The following is a 27,922-nucleotide window of genomic DNA, read 5'->3' as shown; positions in this document are numbered from 1 at the left end:
ATATGAAAGCCACCACGAGCCATAATGGCTATCTCTATGTAATCATGGTGTAGATTCAAGTGTCTTCAAATGGTTACAATTGTTGTTGTTGACCAGTTTGTTTATTGGGTTATATCCAATACACCCATATTTCTATATCCCGTTAACGTATCCTACAAAGTGTAACACTGTCCTTTATTCCATGTTCATCTTTCAAATGCGTTTATTGAAATAAAGTATTTGAAGCATATGAAATCACAGGCTTTCCATGTGGTTTTGCATATCTATGTACAGCTGTAGGTAGAGATCTCTAAAGTAATATTTACAGTGTAAACATCAACTTTTAAATATAAGAAACATATTTGTCACAATTTTCACCTCACAACAAATTTGTTTTGGTTTGAATACAGAAGTAATCTTTTTGAAATACTATGTAAAACTGAAAAATATAGTAAACGTGTTCTTCTCATTAAACAACCAAACGATCTTCTTCAAAGGTTCTGCAAAAAAAAAAAAAAAAAAAAAAGAGATCAGTTTCGATTCAGTATTATCTATAGTCCATAATTGAAAAAACCTTTTCACACAACTAACCCCGTTGTATACACAAGCACTGAAGAATCCACTTTGCACTCGCACAAGTATCTTACCCTCTAGAACTGGGGTAGCCAACTCCAGTCGTCAAGAGCTACCAACAGTTAATGTTTTCCAGGTCTCCTCACAGAGGGGCAGATTTATTAAGCTCGGTGAAGTGATAAAGTGTTTTTATCACCAGCCAATCAGCTCTTAACTGTGTAGTTACAGGCTTGGTTTGAAAAATAACAAGTGGGAGCTGATTGACCGGTGATAAAAACCAGACACTTTATCACTTCACTGATCTTATTTAATCTACCCCAGAATCTCAAGTGAAGTAATTAGCTCCACCTGTGGATCTTTTAAAATGTGTCACTGAGTAACGAGTGCACCTTTGCAGCAACTAGGTTTTCTTTGGTTCCTGTTATGTTTAGTTCTGTGTATCCTGTATTATTCTATTGTACGGTCTATGTACGGCACTGTGAGCCGCTTGTGGCGCCTTATAAATAAAATATAATAATAATAACACAGATGTAGCAGTTTTTCTGTTCAATAAATGGCTTCATATAGCACTAGGCAAGCTACAGACAAATCAGAGCACCAACATAAAGAGCCCTGCCCCCTACACACTTAAATATGAGTGGGTACAGCTAAGACATACAGTAAAAGCTTTATATATGCATAGTGTTCATTCTAGCACCCGCTATCTTTGAAAACCCATGCAGTTCCTCTTCCCTGCCTGGGGTGTCGCTGTCTGCTGTAGTGCTTCTAGCACAGTGTGGTCTGTATATCAGCACTGATACGCAAACCAGACCTGTGCTAGAAACACCACAACAGACAGTGACACCCCAGGCAGGGAAGAGGAACTGCATGGGTATTCAAAGATAGCGGGTGCTAGAATGAACACTATATGCATGCTGACCAATCTATTGCAAAGAAAGTTTTAAATCAGCATTGCAATAACATTCTGTAATGGAATTGAAAGAAGAAAAAAAATGGTGCCAGGGTTCGGAGGTTCTCCAGGTGGAGAGGTTAGGAAGGGAAAGACTAGTAAGTCAACACTGACATCCAGTAATGTTTTGTCAACATTCTCATCATTTCAACATTATATCAATGTCAACTTGAAGACTGTCGACATGGTTAGTGATGACACCTAATTAATCTTGACACTTTTAACACTATACATCTTTTTGATTTTAGACTCATATAGGCACATTGATCTCGAATTAAAATCAGACTGATCGGATGGCTGGAAATTCACAGGCTGGTTGATTATGGGTAGACTGGGCATGCCTACTGCCCATAGTATACATGCGCAAGGTCAACCTGTGATAAAACCCTTCTATTTTTTAATTGCTGGTCATACACTAGTTGATTGAGAAGAAGCTGACATTTGGGGGTGGTAACCTTCCCTTTTCTGGAAATGCCAGGGAAAACGCAGGCGCGTCCAGGCGTTTTAGGGGAAGGTATGCGATGTCAGCTTTGGCACCGATCAGAGTTGGTCCTGAGCTATGCACACACACCGCACACAGTGGAAATATTATTCACTGGAGAGCGGCTTGCAAATAGATTTGTCTCTTTTCACTCCAGTTAATTTTTGCAAGCCCTGCGAATTAAATCGCAGGAATGCACATGGCGGGATTTCACTCTGGCGGGTTGGCGTATACCTGCTCACAGGGCTCTAAAAATTAGCTGCCCAGTGACCAGGTTTGAATTAGGCCCCTTGTTTCAAATGAGGCACTGGTGGGTGAGGTTTATCCAGTTTTTCAAAAAGTTGACACTACCACCTTACATAGACAATGCAGGTTGATAAAATACTTAGATACTGTACTTTAATAACTGTTACAGAGACAGTACTTGAATAACTACGCAGGTATTTCCATCAGCTAAATACATGTTAAGGTATTTGGTCTATTAAATATATTTGTAATTTTCAAGAACTCCAATTTATTTTTAATACCATATACCAGCCAACTAGTTGGGCAGTAATCTAGTATATAGAATGCACACCGGTAATTGCAAAATATTAGTAGAGTAAGTTGATCAACACAGTATGCACTAAACAAAAAGCACAGTGCAATCTGCTTTAAGTAGCTCCTTTCTAAGCATAACAGTTTCAGATAAAGGGGCATATTCAATGTTTTCTGCGTGCTGTGACAGCGAGCAGTGCTGCCTGCTCACTGTCACAGCTTGCAGGGTCAGTATTCAACTGACCCCTTGCACACGCCATTTCCCCCTCACTAGGTTTTTGGAGCGAGGGGGAATTGGTATATGTGGGCGCTAAAACAGCGAGGCTCGTGGCTAAATGCATTATCTGTGAACCTCGCTGTTTGGGGGAATCCTCGCTGTCCTCTGACAGTGAGGATTTCTCCGGCTCGTTGAATAGGGTGAGCGGGCGGCGCGGGGGTTAAACAGCGAGGATCGCTTGTTTTCGGTGATAGCCGCCATTTAACCCGCCGCCGCCGGCCGCATTGAATACACCCCAGGGAGGTAAAGTTGTAACTTTGAGGAAGTGTCTGGCATAGCTAATAACATTCGCTATTTCACTGTATAGTAAGCATGTAGCATATAATATGAATAGTTAACAGAACTATTATATGTGGTTGAACCTAATGACCCAGGCATTGACAGGCAGCTGTCTTTAGCAAAACCTTTTCCAGGACATTGGTCTTTATTCTGCTTCACTTGTAAAGGCAAATTCATTCTCAAATGGACAAAACCATGCGCACTGCACTAGGGGCAGGTGTAAGTTGTGTAGAGAGCATTAGATTTGGGTGGGGTTTTACTTCAAAGTGAGATCTATATTGCATTGTAAAAATAAAGCAGTCTGTATTTTCCCTGCACAGAAACAAAATAACTCACCCAAATCTAAATCTCTCTGCACATGGTACATCTGCCCCCCTGCAGAACACATGTTTTGTCCATTTAAGAAGGAATTTGCCTTTGCAAGTGAACCAGAATAAGGGCCATTATGCATTATACTCAAATATAAAGATGTCACCATGAAATCTGGGTTCTAATAGGCATAGCGATCATAAGGAATAGGAATTTCACTTTAGAATTCTGAAAAGTTTAGGAAAATGATTTGCAATAACTGACATACCAATGGTAGGTGGTTCAGCAACTCATCTATGGTGGCATCATCATAGTTTTCAGAAAATGGTGCTTGATTTAGATCAGCATCTTCTCGTAGACTTGCAGGATTGATATCCTCTTGACTATAAAACATGAGAAGTTGTTATTTCATCTCTGTTGCCTTATTTTTATACACAAACAGCCTAGTTGTCATACTCAATGATGGAAGTGTACAAATGAATATTACAGTGGCTCATGCCAACTCATGTACCTTTGTGCGTGAGCTAGAGACAGGCAGATCAATCTGCATGCTACTGTAGGTTCTGAATTGCACCAAATAGCTAAAAGAACCTTACTGCCTTTAAAATTACTTCTGTCTCCCACATATGTAAATTAACAGATCCTAGAATATATAATGGAAACCAATTTATAATCTTTACTTCCAATAAACCACAGTTGCAATATATAGGTAAACCCCAGGCTGAACAGGGATATCCTATTCATCTTTTTTTTTATGACATTTTACTTAAGAGACAGGTCTTGTCTTTCCCAGAGTAGACTTAGCATAATTGCCTGGGATTGCAACACACCTTGGGCCAGATGTATCAAGCTTCAAAAGTGATAAAGTGAAGAGTGATAAACAGCCAACCAATCAGCTCCTACCTGTTATTTTTCAAACCCAGCCTCTGACATGGCAGGTAGGAGCTGATTGGCTGGCTGTTTATCACTCTCCATTTTATCACTTTTGAATAACGTAATGTCTGCAATAGGCATGGAGTGGGTTAAACATCCAAGACTGTTGTGTGACCTAGGGAAGCATGTGACTCGGTGGTCCAATAAGGACTTAGGGAAGAGCAGTGTTAGCTGGGATATCAGGGCAGGAAAGGGAGGAGAAATACTCCTTCCTTTCCTGCCCTGATATCCCAGCTAACACTGCTCTTCCCTAAGTCCTTATTGGACCACCGAGTCACATGCTTCCCTAGGTCACACAACAGTCTTGGATGTTTAACCCACTCCATGCCTATTGCAGACATTACGTTATTCTTATTATCTGCTAGCAGTAGCATTGTTGCTGTAATATTTGCTGCAATATATTGTTGCCCATAGCAACATACCATCTTCAATTGAACTCCCATCTTAGTAAATAAACCCCAAAGACACTGCTAATTCCTGGACTCAGGAGCCCGTGTGGCTTTTATAACCTTCACTTATTATGAATATGCCACTGCACAGTGGAACTTTACTGTACGTGTGTTTCTCAGGTTGTACTTTAGTATTACAATTGCGATTATAGTGGTTACTTTAGGGACACTTACAAGGAGTTTAGCCACTTATCATGTAATATATGTATGACAAAATACACCCCAGTTTTCATGTAAAATATGAATGTATATGTACTATTAAATAAACTATTGTATAATCTCTCAAGTTACTGATACGGATAGTTTAGGCATACTGATGGTCAGCATAATAACCTAGCATTGTTGTGGGTACGCCCAGAAAACGCTGGGTGTTCGCATACGAACACCCCCAGCAAGCCTCCTTCACACACACACACCCCTTTGCGGGTGCCACAGATACAATGCAAGTCTTCGAAGGCACCCACACAGAAGACCAGCACATGCCCATAAGCGAATAACAGATTGGAGACAGACTTTTTGTTTGGCACATTTATTTTCTTATTGAGTATTACTGAATATTGTACTAATTGATATTTGCATTTCAGTAATAAAGATGTACAGTTACTCCGCTGCAGACACATTTTGGTTGTTTTATTTATTTTATCAATGAAATCACTACTTCTTATGATGAGGTTGGATAAGTGTACATGTACTGTACATTGGAATTTTTCCATTGTCTAAAACTAAAATCAGAAAGTTTACTAGGAACAGCTTGAGGTTAGTTATTAACAATATGGGGGTTATTCTGGACGATTCGCTTGGATGCATATACGCATCCTTGTAAGTCAACCCAACCCCACCTTGCGAATGAGGGCACGCCAGCCCACCATTCACAAGGCACTTTCCTTTGCACTGACTGCAAATGGATGTTTTGCATAAACATCCTTTCGCAGTGTGCAGTGGACAGCCTGCATCATTTGATGGTCGGCGACCATCGAATGATGTAGGCGGTCCACTGCATGCTGCTGATGTGGAAGGTGCACACATATGTAAGAGTGGTCTGAGGCACCCTTACATGTGCATGCACATTCGGGATGAAATGGGAGGGCAGCTGACATCTGGTGATGTCAGCTGCCCGCCCCTGTCGGCCACGTCATGCCCTCATTAGCATGAGAAGGCCCAACGTTCTCATGGGAACGCCAATAAAACGTTGGCCATTCCCATATGCGGATGGACAACGACAATTACTGGGCTCTCATCTTATCTCTCACTGCTTTAGGAGTCAACTCACGAACTACAATGGTGCGAATGAGAAACTGGGGGATAAATTTAGTGTCAATTTTTAACATTTTTATAATTATGTTTCTGACAGCAGCCAATAAGATTCCAGCTATTATGCTCTAGATGAATGATAAATGGAATGTTATTGGTTGCAATGGGCAACATCTCTCACTTCTGTAGGTCTGCATGGTGCTACCGCTTCCTCTATGAATAGCAGAATTTAAGCGTAGTAAAGAGCTTTGTATTTTTTTTACTTCCTGTATTCCCTAAGTAATGGCAAGAAAGCTGGTGTGATCCATTTTGATTGCACAGGAATCTTTTATAATAGATAATGGCCTTGAACTTGACAAGACTGAATACCACAAGAACACTTGCAGAAGCAGAAAGTGGAGGAATATTACGTATCATATATATTGTAGCTTTAATTTTATGCTTTTAAGCAATTAAAGCTGAAACAATAACTTGACTTGAAAAAGACTTGAAATAAAAAAAAAAGACGATAAAGGTAGTAACATAAGGAAATCCTCTGCAATAAGTTTTTCTCATTGTGTATTCCAGAAGTATTTTATTTATAAAAAAACTCAAGCTTTTGTAAAAGAATTCAAGTTTAAGATTTTTTAATTAGATACAATATACAGCAATCATTTCATTTCTCTCAAAAGTATTCAGATTAATCCCGCACAATAATGACAATCATGATTAAGTAGATGCACTTCTCTCTTTCCAATTTTCAGAGTTACTGCCATTTTAATTAAAGTCATTCTGCTAGAGCATCAATACCTTCTCTTTCCAGGGAAAACTGAGTTTAAGTACTTCTTTACTGCCATCTGCTTCCTATAACGACTGTAGTTGTCAGTGAACACAGCATCAGAGTGACGCTTTACAGGGACTGGGTCTTCCATAACATTATTACTGATATAGAAAATAGAAAAATGGTAATGAAAAGTTAATTCAACATATGGGAAAATTCAGCAAAAGGATGAATAACTAAAAACAGTGAAAAGTCTCTCCAAAAAAATCAAACGTAAAAGGTTATATATGGATGGCTGACAGTCATGTTGCTGGCATTCATAATACCAATTATGGCATCCTAAAGGAGGGAATCCTGAATGGGGTGAGGTAAATAAAATTACAAACACCCTGTCCTCTAACACTAATCGTTCCTCCTCATAGCCTAACCCTAAATCTCCCCCCTGCAGCCTAACCCTTAACGCTAGTGCCCAGCCCCATATACACCACTGCCTAAATATAACCACCCCACCCACATGCATAACCCTATCCATCCCACCTTGCAGTCTTTCCCTACCCCCTATCATCCACTGCCTAGCCCTAGTACCTAAACCTAACCCACCCCTCTTTCCTTCTTAACCCACCTCACTAAACTTATGTTTGGCATCCTTGCAGCTGGGATTCTATTTCTGTAATTTCTGTCAGGATTCCAGCGCCAGTCTAGTGCCGGCAGTTGAGATGCCAGCGTCGGTATGAATGCATCCCGTTGTAGAATAGAGGAAGTCTTTCACACTTCCACTTAACTCCCCAAATTTGTACTCGATTGTTAAGGTCTCTTTCCCTGCTGCTATTTCCAATTATTATGTAAGTTCTTGTGAGCAGGTCTCTCTCTTTATATTCATATTTTATTATAGAATTATTCATATTGAGGGATGTAAATATGACTCTAAATCAATTTTTTTCTTGTATGTATCTTTTTATATTATTAACTATATTCACTGTAGTAGTAGTAGTAGTAGTAGTAGTAGTAGTAGTAGTAGTAGTAGTAGTAATAATTATAATTATAATAATAATACCATTCCCTTTATTCTTAAGTGTATATTTTACATATTGTAAAACCAATGGAATATGCAAGTGACGAAAAACATTCTTTTTGAGAAACCTTCTCAAAGTAAGTGAGGAATCAAACGATATGATAACATCATTTTGACATACATCAACTAAGTGTATTACTAGAGTTACCGTATTCTCTAAAATGTTTAAATAAGTTTTTATCTATTGTAATAAATCTTTTATGTAACTATTTGCCATAAAACTGGTAGAAATATAGCCACAAACATTTTCTCATTTAAAAAAAAAATACATTCCTATCAGATATTTTGTGTAAAACATACAGTTTTAAAAACTTATATTAAAAAAAAATGCTAAAAAAGGATAAAAACAAGCTAAATAATGAAATTGATGCTAAAGATACAGTTTAGGCAATGGGACATTCTCGGCAATGGTACAACACGAGCGTGTGAGACGCTCACGCGTCCCTATCTCCGCCATCTGCCAGCTCCACCAGTTTTCTCATATGGCAAGTTGGCGGACTGAACGAGAGCAGCTCCAGTTGTACAGTAGATTTGGTTCATTGGGCCAACACTGTCTAAGTCGACATTGTCTAGGAAAACTTTAAATGGTTGACATTTGAAAAGTCCAACATGCATTTTTTAGGTTTTTGGGGTGTAAATTTTTATCTTGTTGCACATATGCACCAACTGGTGTACTATGTACTATGTTAACCTACTGACTGTTGATCTAATATCTGTCAACCTAAATTTTGGTTACCCCGTGAACTACACACATTACTGTTCACTGTTTCTTAAGATTTGCTCAATTATAATTGGAAATATTCTATTGTTCTAAACACATGGAATAATTGATTCTGTCATCAAACATTTGCTTACACTGAAATTGTCATAATATTTGTTAATTGCACAAAATAAATTACAATGGCTGTAAAAATTGACTTAGTAGGGGATAGGTCAAATATTATCCAATTATAGCTTCACGCATGACAGTGAATCCTCTCACCTGATGTCAGCGCATCTGGCAATCTACCGATCACACTGACAGGTCTCAAAATTAACATGTCATTGACACAGTAACCATGTCTGGATAAACAAACTGATCCTGTTGGAAGTGCGTACAGTATGTTGTCAAACTAGAATCTGATTATACTGATCAGTGATTGGGCCTACAGTAGTTGAAGGATGAACACATGTGACTTGCTTAACTTTAAATCGTTGTATTTCCTATCTTACCTGACTCTTTTGCCAATTAAAGATTCTAAGTATCTTCTTGCAGAAAGTTGACCTAGGAGCTTGCTGTATCCACTAGTGAAGAGACCATCAGCGTGCCGAGTTGTCCTAGCACACACACAAAAAAAAAATTAAAAATAAAAAGATATTGCAATATTTTTTTATTGGACATTTGAAAATGATGCATTTTCATATGGTAGAGTCATTATAAAGTATCAACTTAATTGACCAGAATGATTAATACTCATATATTCTGCCCTGGCAACACTCTCATGTTTAAATTGTTTAGCAGTACTCCTTCCAGTCACTGTAGGAAGACATCGTTGGTGATCACACCTATGGCTATGACTCTCTCAAAATAAAATAACAATATATTTTTTATTTTGTTACCATTTTTTCCCCAAAGATTTTACATATGGGTTTCTGGATAATAAATACTATACCTATATGTAAGTGTAGTACATTCACCTAAAGTAGTACATCTATTTTATAGATAAAATAAACATTCATTTTAAACAATATTAATATGAGTTTACAAATGTGGAGCTTAAAAATGAGGGCTTTATTCTTATTTAAGTACAACATGTTTCAAATTTACTGCAGAGTAAGTGTCTGCATTATGAAGTTAAAATACAATATACAATATTCTTCATGAACATGAATACAATGCAGAGGAGCAATCCAGATATGTTGTCTTCAGAATGTTGGTGAATAGCAAATAAAATAAAGCATACGTCAATTAAATTCCCACGGAGGCGCATGTAGATGCACTGAATATGGGGCCTGATTCTGGTTCACTTGCAAAAGCAAATTCTCTCTAATGGACAATATGCACTGCAGGTGGGGCAGATGTAACATATGCAGAGAGAGTTTGACTTGGGTGGGGTTTGTACTTCAAACAGATATCTATATTGCAGTGTAAATATAAAGTGGGCAGTATTTTCTCTGCATAAAAACAAAGTAACACCCAAATCTAACTTTCTCTGCAAATGTTACATCTGCCCCACCTGCAGTTCACATGGTTTTGTCCATTAGAGAGAGAATTTGCTTTTGCAAGTGAAACAGACTGAATCAATAAGGAATGTCTTTGTGTGGTGACCCTAGAGAAGTTAAAAACTATATTTTAATAATTTAGTTAAAAATGTATTAAAATCTGTGAAGTATTGACAAAAACCGTTAGTTAACAAAGTATGGAAACGGTGAAAAATAAAATATAAATAGCTTGTATCAGGATGCCAATGCACCTTATACTTGTCACTAATATTTATAAAGATACATTAAAATGGTGTTTTATTACTGATCTCTTTTTATGTACATGTAGTCAGTAAACCTTGTGGATGGTAATATCCTTATAGAGCCCTATGGGAAATATAAATAAAACAGTACATTCTCCTTTTGGTGTTAAAAATAAATTTTCCATATCAAGTCCTGTGTTGCACTTTAAAGGCCCGTACACACGGGGGAGATATATTGCTCAGCCATATATCGCTAGACCAGAGATGGTCGCTGATGAAAGGAAACCTCTGCCAAGGGAGCCGCAGAGGTAATCAGCTCCGCAAGCTCCTGCGACCAGCGATTAGAACGGGGCTGAAAACGGGAGCGCGCACCCGGCAATTTATCGCCGGGGCACACTCCCATCACTGGCAATATGGTCGCCTGCGACCATATTTCCAGCTATTTCAGCCCCTATCGCCCCCGTGTGTACACAGTTTCAGTTTCAATCAAGTTAGGGGTATTGTTTTCCTGAATAATATCCTCAGGACTGAACCTAAGGGTTGACTAAATTATCAAAGTATTATTATTTACTGATGTGAATGTTCAAATATGCTCTGTAAAGCACTGTGGAATATGTGTGCGCTATATAAAAAACTGTTAATAAAATGGTTACTAATAAATACAGCCCTTTATCTCTTCTATATTTCTCATGCTATTTGACTCAGTTTATAATTGGGGAACTTTTTTTTTTTTTTTTTTAAATCATCTATATATTTATTATTTTTTGTTTGCTATGCATTTTGTCTTATTTATTCAGATTTATTTTAATTTGTTTTATTTTAATTAAAATTACATATGCATTAAATGGTTAACTAAATGTTGCTAAGATATTGAAAGAACAAATAAAGAAATTTGAGAACTGCACTCATAGACACCCTCAAACTTAATTCTTAAGTAGCAAGATAATTAAGACAAGTTAAGACACATGGTAATGTTAAAAGTGTGCATCACACTTCAAATGTGTTGTGTTGGATAAGAACTGGATAATATAATCTAGAATTTTTTTTTTTTTAAAGCATAGTCAAGCAATCCAGATAAAAATATACATTTAAGATAAATATTAACATAAATTAGCAATAAGTGTTAAATGATTATTATAGAGGTACAGTAGTTCATTTTATCCACACAGTGCACCTTCCAAAGCAGCTACAGTGCAAGCCCATATTTAGCGGTACAGTTACTAAGATGGGAGTTCTATTAAAGATGGGATGTTGCAACCAATCAGAATCTATTTATTATCTGCTAGAAGGCGCTAAATGAATAAGTACAGTAGAATCTGACTGGTTGTTATGGGCAACAACTCATCTTCGGTAGAACTCCCTTCTTTTTTTTTTTTTTTTTAGAAAAATAGTTTATTTGGTTTTAAACACATATCAACAAACTGTACATGAAATGGATGCAGTAATAGTTACAGGACGACATGTATTATCATGGTATTGACAGTAATATGCCTGAAGAAGACAGGATCAACATTGGATGGAGTAACCATTCGCGAGAGTGCTATGGTGGTTGCGAGATATGAGTCCTGAGCATTCCAAGCAGTTAAGTTATTATTGGAAGCGTAGAGGTTTAGTTAGAGGGGGGCGGGGAAGAAGAGTGAGTAAAGAGGAATGAGGGAGTTAGAACAGAGGGGAAAGACTGTAAAGAGTATAGTGTGGAAAAGGGTAGTGGGTAGAGAGTTAGATATGAGGAGAATTAAGGGTCTAGAGGAGCTGTCGACGGTCAACAAAGCAGTGTCAGGGATAAAAAGGCATTACAGGGTAGTTAACGGGGCTTCGGCTTGGAAGTGGGTTGTCCAAGGCGACCATATTTTGATAAAGTTAAGGGAGGTATCATGGAGGATAGAGGTGATTTTTTCAATTTTCTAGGTAGCCCAGATAGAGTTAATCGCAGCAGTTATGGAAGGAGGTGAAGAGGATAGATAGATAGATAGATAGATAGATAGATAGATAGATAGATAGATAGATAGATAGATAGATAGATAGAGAGAGATACAGATGTACCACCACACTCGCCATTCCTAAGAATGGGGTGCAAACAGCACCAACACTTCCCAGGTTGGGGTGCAGTGTCCTGTAACCACATACTCTAGTAAATACAAATGCAGGGGGCCCAGCACTAACTATAATAAACTAACTCACCTTAACATAAAAATAATCAATTAAATAAATAATGGGGTTTTAGTTCATGAAATGATCAATGCATTTAAGCTTGCAGCCCATCGCCAAAGGACCCCATGTCACTGCAAGTCCTACACTAACAACTGGTCTCTCAAGAACCTGGCAACTACTGACACATCATAGCTAAAATGAACATGTGTTTTTTCTTGGTTTAAAGCTCACCTGCCAACTACCTTATATATTTTAAGGATGAGGCAGTCACCTAACACACCTGAATTTGTATTAAAGGGGAAGCTGTCACAGGTTTCAGATTAATGAGCTTATCTAGGGTTCATGAGAGAGAACTAAAAACCCATAATTTATTTAATTGATTATTAGTATGTTAAGGTGAGTTAGTTTATTATAGTGAGTGCTGTATTTGTATATCTATATACTTTGAATCAAGAATGCACAGAAACACACACACACACACACACACACACACACAGAAAAGCATTACTCTTGCTTAATATAAAGTAAAAGCTATCCTACATAATTAAAGGCTAGCACAGCTTTTAACCTACGGTATATGGGGGAAATATCAAGGGTTTTGCAATTTAGCAGCCAATAGATGTCACCTGACAGAGAAATTCAAGTTTTGCTCCATTCAGGTGCGCACAGTTTCCAGTACTGTTATGTTTTTCCATCATTTTGATGGGCTGGTAACTAGTTTCCATAAAAAATACATTGAAACAAAAAAAGACCAACAAGAAAAGCCCAATCATCGTTTCATTTACCCACACACCCAGGTTAATAGTTGACTTAAGGGAAAATCTATCAGTGCTTTGAGACAGACAGTGGAGAAAAATATAGGGGGCAATGTACTAAAGTTTGGCAAGCGATAAAGGAGACAGATAAAGTGCAAGTAAATCAACTCCAAACTGCCAATGTACAGGCTGTGTTTGAAAATTACAGTAGCTGATTGGTCCTTTATCACTCTACAAGGCTTACTACATCTGCCTCAAAGTACCAACCAAGCAGATCGTAATGTAACTGTCATTTTATAGGCTGTTTTTGAAAATTACAGGAGCCAATTGCTTAGTATTTTCTCTCTTTATGTATCTCTATCCAAGCTTTGATAGGTATGTCCCGTAGAAATCTGAAAATGTGAATTGGTAAAAATAGTTTATTCTATATATTTATAAAAAAAATATTTTGGGTTGCCTCAAATTCAGTTTCAACCATAGTAATGAATGTTGACTACAGTATTTATTTGTTTTTTTAATCAGCTTTGAATCATTTTATTTTTTCTACTCTCTTCCCTTCTTCTAAAAGAAGAAGTAAGTACTTGGCTTGGTTTTAGGGTCAGGCACTAGAGTTAGGAAGAAGGGTTACGGTTGCCTGAGCCTCACTATGTTTAGCATGGTGCAGGTAAAATGGGGGGGGGGCGCAGATTTATTAAGCTTGGTTAAGTGATAATGTGGTTGGTACTTTATCACCAGCCAGTCAGCTCCTAACTGTCAAGTTACAGGCTTGGTTTGAAAAATAAAGGTAGGAGCTGATTGGCCGGTGATAAAGACCAATCATTTTATCACTTCACAGAGCTTAATAAATGTATCCCAATGAGTCTTGCCAGCTCAATACAATTTTGTTGTTGTGATGATGCAGAATACAAGACATTATAACAGACATTATAAAATGCGTTGCTGTATAGCAGAGGAGCCAAGATGCCCATGAAAATCATGCAGGTACAGCAGGAGTGTGAGCTTGACTGGTAAGAAATAGGATGGATGGAGGCTGGAGGTAAAGTGACACAGGGAGATGGAGCTAAAAACACTGGTATGCAAAGACACAGGGGATATGTTGCAGAGAAAGGATGATGGGGTTGTAAGACATAGGAGGTGGGTAAGGCTGAGAGACATGGTGGGATTGGGGCTAAAAGACAAGTCATTTTAGGACATATTACACTTATTCCACTGTCTACCTTAAACCTAGAATGCAACAAATTGATTATTAAAATGTGTAAAAGTACCAAACATGGTTTCTCCTGTAACCCTTCCCCTTTCTGCTTGCCATTGAGATGACATACATTCATGACGTATCTTTGATCCAGGGCCAAGGTTGCAAAAAAAACCCATTGCAAACCATTTATCCATGGTAATGAAGTCAATCAGGGCCATCTTAATGCATGGACTTACTGGACAACTGCCCTAGGGCCCCACAATTCCAAAGGCCTTTTAGCAGGGGTTTGCTGGTGCCTCTGGAGTTTCTTGTGAGGCTAGTAGAGATTGTTGCCCCGCTGCTTTGATTATGAATTACACAAACTCAGAACTGCTGGGAAACATTCTCTACCGGCCTGAAGCCAAACAGTACCTGGCTGTAAGCATTCAAATTGCTGGATAGCTGATAGCAGGTGGAGAGACACCACAGGAAGTTATGATTTTTTAAGCTTTAGTTGGGGACCCAGTGCATTGCTTTGCATAGGGCCCACAATGCCGTTAAGATGGCCCTGTACTCAATAAACATTGCTTGGTAACATTAAGTCCAGGTGACTTGAAATGGGCTTAAAAGAAAATGGCAGCAAGTCTTAAGCCATTGAGCGCTAACGTTGCTGTAAGAGATCCTCAAGATATCTGCTAAAAATGCCAGCATTGCTCACAGCAACTGTCCTTTTTTTTTGGGTGGAATATTTAACTAAACTTCAATTAATTGGCTGTATTTGTATTGTTTTATACTAAAAGGACAGTCGCTCTGAGTGACGCAGGCATTTTTTGCAGATATTTTGTGGATCTCTCACAACAAAGTTGACACTGAAAGGGTTAAGTCATGTTTTTCAGTGTTCTTCTTTTAACTCAACCGCAATAAAACGTGAGCTCCACCTTCATTTCATTCACAAGTTAATTGAGATACATTTAAACTTTTACCAAGAGAACTGCACACAGGTATATTTTATATTTTTAAAGAGGTTTGTAATTAGCTACACATTTTCATTTAATGACAAGCCACAAAGTTTTGCAAACCCAATGTATAGGCCAAGCTTGCAACTTGCCTTGTATGATGCCAACATAATTCAGAAATATAGAATATTATCACTACTGGACATAATGATAATTAAGAATTTACTGCATCTACAAATAACAAGAGTTTTGGAACAAAATGTGGAACCAAATGTAATAGGGTGTGAGAAACAGAATGTGAAAGATTTTGGGAGAGTTTTTTTAAAGCGGCAATAAATTGCATGACAAAATCAACCTGGTTTTGCCATGTAAATGTTTGCAGCTTTGAAAAATGGGAAGACTCTCTCTAAATCTCTCACATTTTAATTCTCACATTATTACATTTTTCCTGTGGGGTCCTTTTATATTTGTGTGTGACATTATGTGACTATGATGCATGATTCACACGTGGTAGGAGTTGCTATAGCTGCTGCTTAAATGTAAGCAACAATGATAGAACTTAAAGGCTAATTCAGTGGAAGGCTGCATAAGTGATGAGAGCTGTGTTTTAGGATCATCTGCGATACTATCAACTGGCTGCTTGACACATGGGGCTACCTCGGAACCAACAAAGATCCCAGAAAATCTTTATCTTCTGACAGAGTTCCTGGCCTCATCAATCCTGCACAACAGCAGTGACAGGTCTCTGTTTTTGGAAACAGAGGCGGTCAGCATCCTGTCCCTGCCCCCAGGCAACAGCAGACTGTCAATCACTAACAGCATGCTGACGATCTGCATGCTACGTCACAGACCTGTGCTGCATAACATCAGTTCATGGTTCATATCCCGTACCTCCAATTACTTCTAAATTAGGCCCATTGACATGACGTACTTTAGTAATGTCACTGAGTCCTACTGAATGTAAACACTATAGATGAAATTTAATAGGATGAGAGATTCAGAAAGTGAGTGATTTGGTAAGAAATCTCCAGGTTTTTTTAAAGCGGCAATCATTTACACTTCAAAATCAAACTGGTTTTGCAGTGTAAATGATTGCCGCTTTAAAAAAACTGGAGATTTCTTACCAAATCTCTCACTTTCTGAACCTCTCATCCTATTAAATTTCACCCTATTATCCTTTTATATATTGGCAGAGTTAGGATCCTGGGCATGCTTCCAAGATGGCCACGCCCCATCCAACAGCATGTCTGCATAGTAGAGATTTCCTGTAATTACCATAGGGAATGTCAAAGCATTAACAATTGGAAATTCCCCTAAGTAACGAGTCCCAAGTGATCTTTGCATATTCAGCCCACAAATTATCTTAACTAAGTAGAGTTCTAAAATAAGGAATTTACTTAATCTACTGTAAGTCTTGTTGGGATACTGCTCTGTGTTTTCACTTTAGCAAACTATCCCATCTATACTTGGTAGTTGGCAGTACACAATGCTTTACAATAATATCATTCCCCAAATATCTATGGGCCTCGTACAGATCTGTTAAGCTACAGCCCCACTATAGTGAAATTCTGCCTTATGAATCAATGTGCAAACTGTGCGGATGGATGTGTATGGCTACACTTCCATTCACTGATGTGCAAATACTGTATGTCCAAAACTCTGTAACAGGATCACCGTCAAATAATTTTTACACTTGCCACAACTCATCCCAGGCGCTGCATAGCCCTAGGTTTACTCAGCATTGCAATGGATAAAGGTATATCCGGGCTGGTGCTGGCGTAACACACCCTCCACGTGAAATGCTCAGGCACACCTATCATTTTCCTAGGCTCGCCACCTTTTTCTTAACACTCCCGCTAAATGGCTGGTTTCTGCCCCCAGACGTCTACTCCCTGTCAATCATCTTTTAAATGTCATGCAATCAGGATTTCATAGCTGGATGGTCTTGTGCATGCCTACTTCGCACTGTATACATGTGCAGTGTATTGATGATTGACAGCTGTGTGATCAGGTCTGCATTGGGCCACATATTTGTTCAATTTTTTCTAGAAAAACAAAAATTTCAAGTAGGGCCAAGTCACATATGCCATGTACAGTAGTTAGAAAAACTACCCGTATTTCATATGCCTGTTCCTGGTCGCAGGGTGCCATCTTTGGTGGCAGTGTGGAGTTTACCGAGTTGCTAGCATGTTCAATACTGGTGTTCATCCACCAGGTGTCGCTTTGGAAAACGCCTCGGTACATGAGTGAAGTTTCCAATGTACTATCACTACTTTTTTTTATGCTTTTTAATCCCATCTTCAGTATACTATACTATATTGTATTATACTGTATACTGTACATGATGTACATTACTGTATTATGCTGAATATATATTTTACATTTCCAAATCTCAGCACAATAACACTCATTTTATTATATACGGCCAGCCGGTGTGGCTCCTGTCCATGCAGCTTTATAGCAACTTGTCCCATGCACATTGTTCAGGAATTTCCTAACTGATGGGAGACACTCACACAGTGACGACAGGTCCTATAAATAAACAATATGCTTGATGGAGTTCAGCAGTGGTCTATGAAATCACCACTCAGTTACAAGACCCAGCACAGCAAAAGGTTTGTAATAAACACTGACCATGCACCTTTTAGTCATTTAAAGTTTTAGTCAATTATAGTAAATTAGTCAATTAAATTAGCATCAATAAAGTTTTCCTATCCAATTAATGCTGAAAAGTTCTTAGAATACCATTTATAATTACACTAGTTCAAATATATCAACTGTTAAGGCAACATCACATACAACTGCAGTGCTTGTTATCTAATACCTTTACAGGTACACTGTATCATCATGTGATATATTTGTAGAGGTTTATATCAGCAGACATTGGGCCTAATTCAGGTTTTGCAAAGCAACCTGAATCACCCCCATTGTATGCATCTTTAAGTATGTGAATATCAGTAAGTTTACCTGCCAACACCACGAGTTATGTCTAGAAAAAAATTGTCATTCTCCGGTAGTGTATTTTGCAAAATATCTGTGTCTTGTTTTAAAGATCCCGGTGTTTGATCCGGTTCATTTGATCCCTCGAATGGCAATCTGCTTCCTAGCCTAGAAAGAAACAAATAACTTAGTTTCATTAATAACTTCTAACACAAAGTAAAAAAAAAAACAGCATGTCTTCCGTTTAATGACCATAGTAAATAATCTGCAGAAATGAGATATGTAGGGTAAAATCTAATTTTATATCACCACATTAATAACAACATCTAATCCAGTTCTCCGGTGTTTCAAACGAGCAGCATAATAAAGTACAGTAGAATCATTGCACAGAAACTGCTTTTGCATAAAGAAATAAATGAAACTTCTCAAACTGTGATATACAACACACTCTTTTACATCTTTTTTCTATAATTTAGGATTCCAGCATCTGTTGTGATATATATAATACATTATAATCTTTGCTGACTGTTAAAGTTTCTAGAACTCATTGATGCTAATACTCTAGTATTAGCTTTTGATCAACTGATAAGCACAGGGGACACTATCATGGCCGTGCTAATAGATCGGATGTAGAACAAATGTAAAGCTCTACTTGCTATTACAGATTGCTGCTATTCTGAATAAACAGAATTTAACCCTTCGGGAGCCGAGTGAATTTGTCAAAATACCTGTGAAAATTGCCAAGCGAACATTTTTATTCATTCAAATGACCTGCATTGTTTACCTTATATAGGAAATGTAATCTTTTTTTTTTACACCACATTTTTTATTTGAATTTATATTACAAATGTAAGCGACGTTGGCATTTGTAGCGGATATTTTGCACATCTCTCACAGAGATGCTGGCACTCAAAGAGTTAATCTCTCTGGGCTTTCATTGTGAAGAAACAAGGTATATTTTTAAAGGTTGGTATGAATTGGATTACATTGTGTATGCACTACTTAATGAGAAACGTGTAGACTTCCATTGAGCTTCCTGATTTCAGCTTGCTGAACATCCAACTCTATTGAAACGGGAACAAGCTAGCACCCAATTAATGTTTTAGCAAAATATCTTGGATACTAATTGTGCCCAGCATTAGTGATTAATGAATCCTCAATGTTAAGTCATGCAATGAGATCTCTTAATATAATTCAGTAAAATAGCTAGGTAGCTAATGGTTAAAATAGTATGATTTATTTGATTGTCATGCAAACATGATTAAACACCATTAACTCATGTAACTGTGAAATAAAAAATAACACAACAGAAGTCTTCATTGAGAAAATATAACCTAACATCTATATGGTCATGCAATGTGTTTCATTATTCCAAAATCTTACACACTGTAGTTGTGGATCAAGGTTAAAATGGATAAGATTGTGTCAAGTATTTCTTAGAAAAGCTCTTGAGCCTTATTGTATTTTTAATACATATGTTGTAGTAGTAGTCTTGACAGAACAGTTCTATCTTTCCAGTGACGCATATGCCATGAAACAAAGGGATAGGGCTAAGCAAGTTATTTTCCATATAAGTACTTGTGATTATTTGGATACAGCATTGTATCAGTATGTAGCAGTTTATCAGTATGCATATAAATATTCTTATTGAATTGGGAACATTTTCATTAATGTTTATTTAACCCTTTGAGTGCCAACATCTCTGTGAGCGATGTGCAAAATATCCGCTAAAACTGTCAGCGTCACTCACATTTGATATATGAATTCAAATAAAAAATGCTATGTAAAAAGAGATTAGAATTCCTATATATGGTAATTTTTACAGGTCATTATGATGAATAAAAAACATTTGCTTGACAATTTTCACACCTACTTTGACAAATCCCCTTGGCTTAAGTATCCATACAGCACTGTAGAATTTGAAGTTTTTATCATAAGATTAATTATGGTACACATGGAGGGATTTTTGTTGAGAAATACAGGGGGAGAATCATCACACCTTTGATAGAGTTAATTTGGATAAAGTTAACATACTAACCATTCAGTTTCTTATTGTTATTTTTGATAAGGAGAGATATATGCCCAGCCAATCACCTGCTAACTGCCATGTTACAGGCTGTGTTTGAAAAAAGTCAGTAAGGAGCTGATTGGCTGGATGTTTATCTCTCTTTATCACCCTTGCATTTATCTCTTGTTAAGGCTTAATACATCTGCCCCAATGACAGTTATAAGCTGTTTGGTTGGTTAGTTATCTCTCCCTAAGGCTTGATACATCTCCCCCACAGTGTGATACAGCACTAGTCAATAGAACAATTGTTGTATATAAATTTTAATCAGGTCTACTGTAATGGCATATACACTGTATTGGTTAGGCACTGACCCTTGCTACTTGAGTTATATCACTCACTAATGTTGCATAAAGTATGGGTTTAATACAGTATTGCTGTTCTAAAAGATTATTTGGTACTTATGTATTATCTGGGCTCCCGATTTTTTCATTGCATGCCACTACTTAAGGCATGCAATGCAATGCAATGCGATTTTTCATTGTAAAGCATGCAATGCAATGCAATGCGATTTTTCATTGTAAAGACCTAATTTTTGATTGTATAGTCAACCATGGGTGATTTCATACCCCCACTATCCAACTACGCATGGAGTTGATTTTATATAGTGTGGCGAGCGTAGCGAGCCCACGCTTCGGGCTCCGTGGCTCGCCGTGCTCGCCACACTATATAAAGTCAATACCATGCATAGTTGGATAGTGGGGGTATGAAATCACCCATGGTTGACTATACAATTAAAAATTGGGTCTTTACAATGAAAAATCACATTGCATTGCATTGTATGCCACTATATTGCATGCGATGCGATGCGATGCGATGCGATGCAATGCAATAATCGGACACCCAGATAATACATAAGTACCGATTATTTTTTTTTCCAAAGATTATTGTTTTCCATTCATATTGTAATTTTAACTGGGATAGTATAGTTTACAACAATTTTTCATGGCACCAGTTAGTACAATGCACAAATTAACAGTAATGGTCTTTAGTATGTTTAATTTCAATTTTGCAACAGTATTTATCAACAGTATGAAAGCACACATTATTCAGACACTGTTTTTACCTTTTAGTTGATTTTAGTTGACTACATTAATATATGACTACAAGTTGACTACATTAATATATGACTACAACTGCAGATGCACTCTACAAGTACACAGACAGCTACATGCACACCATATTAGTGTGATTTTGCTCTCACGCTTCTGTTCTGATATGAAAGAAAATACCACACATCAATTCATATGCCCTTATTAATTAGTAGTATATTTATCATGCATAAAATGCTGTGTAGGGAAAGCAACTGGTGTATCAACATTGCACTTGAGTAAGTTTATGGAAACTATTTGCAATTAAAACTGTGACTGTGTGTCCTTTTTTCCTAGATACTGACTATTATGGCTCTTTTATTTAATAATTACCTCTTGAATCTAACAAAATATTTGATGTACATATATGGTTCAGTAAGTTTTGTGCCCCATACTAACAGAACACTATATTGTACAGAATATTTGAATCTTTTCAAAATAAGACATCAACAACAGAAAACAAAAGAATAACAAAATAAGAAATAAAATAAGTATTTGGAGTAAAATGAAAATTAACCTCTCTCTCTCTCTCTCTCTCTCTCTCTCTCTCTCTCTCTCTGTGTGTGTGTGTGTGTGTCTAGTGTCCATTTGTCCATGAACACTGCCATCTGTTGGCAGCAAGTGAAACTACATGTACTAGCTTTCAAAGCATAAGCTTTGAGTGGGCTTACTAGTATATATATATCAAACAATATTGAAGGCACAAACCATTTTGATGAAAAAAAAATGGGTGCTTGGTGTGGATGCATCATCTGCTACTTAAGCTATGATTTTGATAAGGATCCTACATAGGATCGAAGCATTAACATGTTTCTGCAAGAATAAAACCTTTGCCAATTTTTTTCCATTAAAATGGTGAGTGCCCTCCAGTATTCTTTGATATTCATTGGGCATTGGTTCCCTGGAATGAGCACCACTGAGTTGACCCCTAGGATTATATATATGCACAGACTTTGTTGTATATATATATATATATATATATATATATATATATATATATATATAAAGAAAGAGGGTGTAGAGGTGCGCTCAGAAGGTGGTTTCACCAGTCCACAATTGTAAAAATACAAAATATTTATTTCATACAATAAAACAATTTAAAATACATTTGTTTGAAATCGTTTACAGAGATTGTTGGTGGATCATTGTGATTCAATATCATTTCGACCATAGGTGTTGAATGATCATGCGAGAAACCCTGCGCGTTTTGTCCACTTGGGACTTCCTCAGGGGTAATACACCAGGATCTATAGAATCTTTATACCTTGATTAAGTACATATATATTGAAGTGCACTCTTTAGGAGTTATTTAGGGAAGTGTTGTCACCGTTATAAATCAGATAACCCTGTGATGCTCCACTTAATAAAAAATGCAACGATATCAGAATAAAGGGCGCAATATAACACCTCTCCAACTGATGTCTTTTTCAACTATACAGTCGATTCAGAATCAACTTGCCAAAGTCACAATCAGCGTGGAGAGATTGTGACTTTGGCAAGTTGATTCTGAATCGACTGTATAGTTGAAAAAGACATCAGTTGGAGAGGTGTTATATTGCGCCCTTTATTTTGATATCGTTGCATTTTTTATTAAGTGGAGCATCACAGGGTTATCTGATTTACAACGGTGACCACACTTCCCTAAATAACTCCTAAAGAGTGCACTTCAATATATATGTACTTAATCAAGGTATAAAGATTCTATAGATCCTGGTGTATTACCCCTGAGGAAGTCAAAAGTGGACGAAACGCGTAGGGTTTCTCGCATGATCATTCTACACCTATGGTCGAAATTATATTGAATCACAATGATCCACCAACAATCTCTGTAAACGATTTCAAACAAATGTATTTTAAATTGTTTTATTGTATGAAATAAATATTTTGTATTTTTACAATTGTGGACTGGTGAAACCACCTTCTGAGCGCACCTCTACACCCTCTTTCTTTATTTTGTACATCAGACTCCCATTAGCGGCGGAGCCTTTAGAGTAGTGCTGCTCATCTATAAGCGCAGGATAGGGTCACAACCCCCCCTTCTTTATATATATATATATATATATATATATATATATATATATATTTATATGGCTGACTACTCCTCTAGTACCACCAGTGACCAGTAGAGGCCACTTAAGGGTCCAAATTACTCCTTTACAGAAAGCGAAAGCTATTTTTGCAGGGACACTGATCTGTTTCAAACATGCTGAAAATGGAGAGAAGGAGCTGCTAATACAGATATTGGAGGAACATTGCAGATGCCATCATTTTGATGGGATGTGAGTAGGATATAATCACTCTATGTACAGTATGTCTCTATTAGTATATTCTGCTAATTTTGCTTATGAATTGGCTATATTGCATGTTTTACAGGGGCATGAAGTTTTGTCACATTTCCTTTCATTTATTTCATAAATAATTTTGATAAATTTAATCTTCATGTTGCCAACAAATCCTTTATTGCATAAATATTTATACATGACAACATGAAATATAGGAAACAGAACCCTGCAATTGGTAACACCTGATCTTATCATTATCACGTGATATCTGTCGTACCCTCTGTAACTTCAATTGCTCAGTACTTCCATTTCAGCAGAGCACAGGACTCATGATCTGTGTAGTTGATCTCTAAAATAAGTATATGATCAAGTATACTGACCGGGTTTAAAAAAAAAAAAAAAAAAAAAAAAAAACAATCTAAGCTTTTATTAGACTCTGGTGTAGTTTATTGGCTACAGAAGCTAAACTAATTTCAAATAAAAAAAATGTACAGGATACTTACAGTTTGCATATCATAAGCATTGTCCTGACAAATTAATGGTTAACTGTAGAATAGATATGATCGATTGATAGATAATAGATAGATAGCTAAATCCTAGATATATACAGAGGTAGCCACTCTCATTGTGGCTCCAATGCTTAGCTGTTGTGACACATATGCCCCAAAGCATGCACGCTGGCCTGCGCATGCGTCTGTGTTGCACCCATGGCCATTAGGATTACATTAGCTGGGAGCATGCATGTACATGCATGGCTGTGTCAGAGCCACAATGTGAGTGGATACATCTGTAGATAGATAGATAGATAGATAGATAGATAGATAGATAGATAGATAGATAGATAGATAGATAGATAGATAGATCTTTCTTAGTGTAAGCAATGAGAAGCTATAAAAGACTAATACAGGGGTAGCCAACTCCAGTCCTCAAGAGCTACCAACAGTTAATGTTTTCCAGGTCCCCTCACAGATTCACAAGTGAAGTAATTAGCTCCACCTGTGGATTATTTATAATGTGTCAGTCAGTAATGAGTGCACCTGTGCAGCAGCAAGGTGATCTAGAAAACGTGAACTGTTGGTAGCTCTGGAGGACTGGAGTTGGCTACCACTGGTCTAATAGCTAAAAGGGAGTGTTAAAACCAAGAATGCCTAAAATGACATAAATACGCTCATCCTCACTAAGACTTTTCCTTAAATATGCACATCCTCACTAATCCTTTTCCTGTGCAAGACTCCTACCCCTACCGAAAGCAGGTTGTTACTTCTTATTTTCCTCCTCCACCTCCACCAAGCAGCTTCAGAGTTCCCTTGTAATCCTGCCCACTGACAACTAAATGGGCTGAGGAACTACAGGTAGCACTATAAGAATATAGCAGTCTACACTAACAACCTGCAATAATAACCATTGGATATTATTTCTCCAGCAAATAGATCCATAACTATCTTTCTGTTGTGGAGATCTGGCAAGAGCAACATGTTCACTGTTTATTTGGCTTCTTTGTCATGATTCCAGAAAACAAAGGGATATTCCATAGCTTTACTATCTCGCAATTTAGTCTTTTGAAACTTCACATGTATATATAGACCATTTTCGCCGAAGAATTGTAATAATATGTCCATTTTTGCATTCTAGAGTGCTGCATTTGCAAACATATCACTTATTGATGTTAACAGTCATCAGTAACTTCTCTACTTTGGTACTGTAGGTGAATGTAATGGCAGATAAAACATCTCATTGTAGCCCGGCAAAGCATAACAGCAAACAAACTGTCACCAACAAGCCCTTTAAAGTATTTTGCTAAGAATATAAAAAAAAGACTCCTTACCTACTGTTAGAGTAAGTCCCTAAAGGGGGTAATGCCTGTGCTCGGAGGTAGAAAACACTGAATAGGGTAAAAGACACCATAAAGTGAAAGATGCTTCTATGTTCCATTACGTCAACCCTGTAGAAGCAGAAAATGTTTATGACATTGAATTTCAGAGGAATATATTACATTATAAGTTACATGTTCTGTATAATACATGCTCTATTTACTGTTAACATGTGATTGCACATCTATTCTGCCTTAACCGGTGCATTTACAATATTATAAGCACAGGTGATTCTAATGATTAGAGCACAGGTTCTCAAACTTGGTCCTCAGGAGCCCTCACGGTGCATGTTTTGCAGGTCTCCTCACAGAATCACAAGTGAAATAATTAGCTCCACCTGTGGATCTTTTACAATGTGTCAATGAGTAATGAGTGCACCTGTGCACCTGTCGGTTGACCTGGAAAACATGAACTGTGTCGGGTCCTGAAGACCGAGTTTGAGAATCCCTGGATTAGAGTATCAATCTGTATTTGTTGTTGTGATGTGATAATGAATAAATCCTTGTCACCACAAGAATATTCTGTAGAACACCTTGGCTTTATAATGAAGAATCATCTACATTAGTAAAGAGAACTTAATCATCTAACTACTAATTGTTTGTATAACAGAGAAATTAAATGAGTACTCAGGATTATATTCTGTGTATTTTTAACAAAAAATGTGAATTCAAATAGTAAAAGGTAATGTGACAATAAACTTTTCATAAACACATTATTTGAATATTGCTGTTTGCCTTGCTCTGTTGTTGCATTAAAAAGGACTTAAGTTGATAATGTTATACCTTCACTTACCATAGTATATTTCAACACATGCCTATACATAGAATGTATGCACAATAGCTACTAAAATGATTAAAATGAGTAATTGTTTGCTCTATATTGTGTGTGTGTGTGTGTGTGTGTGTGTGTGTGTGTGTGTGTGTGTGTGTGTGTGTGTGTGTGTGTGTGTGTGTGTGTGTGTGTGTTCAGCTTTTGGTTTAAAATGTATTTTTCTATCTACAGTACTTACGTGGAATAACGCTCTCTTTTCCTTGCAGCACAGTGTATTCTTTTCTCCCAGAACAGCAGGCACTTTCAGAACTTCCTAGATGCACAAGCTGGACAGAGTCGCTGTCTATGGTGCTGAAACTCTCATCCAAGTCTCCTGGAAACAGATGTGTTGCTGGTGAAGTTCGCTGGTCTTTCCCTTCTCTGCTCCTGACTCTGTATAGCCTGGTACTTGTCAGCCAGCTTCGGCTCCTCTCATTTAATGCTCTCAGCCTGAGACTTGCTCCTATAAAAACGACTGGGAGAGAAGGGCTGGTCAAGAAGTCTAACTCGAGTGGCTTCTGTGAAGACGTCACTCCAAATCCCACGGGGATACACTAAAAAGTCGTCATCACCTCCTTGTTTAGGACTACAGATGAAGTATCTGTGTGATCAATGGATTCCATAATACATGACTATGTAGTGCTTAATTTACTTAGGTAATGAATGATTGCACATCTATAAGTCATTAACATCGCTACATTAGTATGGGAGCAATGTAACAATGATAATAGTATTGCTGTATTAAAGTAACAAATGAGCATAGTCTGGCTATTCCCCAGTTGTTTGCATACAACATGTACATTTCACATCTTATATGTATTATTACTATTTTGCGTCATAATACTCTATGCTGTAGTTAATTGTGCACATCCCCAATGTAGGATTATATTTATTACTAGGGTATGGGTAAGAACAGATTGATTTATCGATTCCATTTGATTTATAGGTTTAATGAAACATGCAGATTTCTATGACGCAAACTGCTTTGGGTTCGCTAAACGTTACTGTACTGTTGGTGTTCAACTTATCTTTTATCATCTGCAATAGATACAATACAGCTTGACCAAAACCGTTAATATAATTGTATTGCTTATAGATTCACTAATGAGGATATATATATATATATATGTAACTGAATAGCTCTTTTAATAAACCATGCCAATTTACAGTAGCCACTTATAGCAAATGCTGAATACTAGTAACTTTCTCTAAGTTTAGCATTCTGGATGTTTAGACAACGATGTCCAATCAGAATGTGTTTGCATTCATCTCATTAAAGATCCTGTGTCATCTGATATTTGATGTCATGAAGTTCAAACGTCTGGTAGTAGCCCACAGTTACCAGGCTAATGACCATGCACTGCTACACTTGCATTGTTTTACATAACTTTTACGTCTGCAGATCATGCTGCCTTATGTTAAAAACGTCTATCGAATATTCTGCAATTTCTAATCTTCCCTTCTAATCAAATTGAGCCAAAATTAAACGAATTAAATTAAAACTGCCTGGAAATTTGTTTATCTGCTGACAGC

The 27,922-nt window shown here is 37.3% G+C and overlaps 1 protein-coding gene across 1 annotated transcript; it reads right to left on the bottom strand.

The window, feature by feature from the left end:
- Nucleotides 1-184: 184 nt before the first annotated feature.
- On the bottom strand, nucleotides 185-26,891 carry VIP (vasoactive intestinal peptide). The gene is made up of 7 exons (XM_083176204.1): nucleotides 26,589-26,891; nucleotides 25,534-25,650; nucleotides 18,297-18,437; nucleotides 9,062-9,166; nucleotides 6,807-6,938; nucleotides 3,653-3,767; nucleotides 185-479 (listed from the first exon to the last, which is right to left on the bottom strand). Exons 2-7 carry the CDS (start codon nucleotides 25,638-25,640, stop codon nucleotides 471-473), a joined length of 609 nt encoding a protein of 202 aa, XP_083032330.1. The 5' UTR covers nucleotides 25,641-25,650; nucleotides 26,589-26,891; the 3' UTR covers nucleotides 185-470.
- Between the last annotated feature and the right edge of the window lie 1,031 nt (nucleotides 26,892-27,922).

The sequence above is a fragment of the Crinia signifera genome, chromosome 3, assembly GCF_055691185.1.
Source record: "Crinia signifera chromosome 3, ASM5569118v1, whole genome shotgun sequence".
Lineage (NCBI taxonomy): Eukaryota > Metazoa > Chordata > Amphibia > Anura > Myobatrachidae > Crinia > Crinia signifera.
This window is presented reverse-complemented; position numbering and strand designations above follow the sequence as displayed.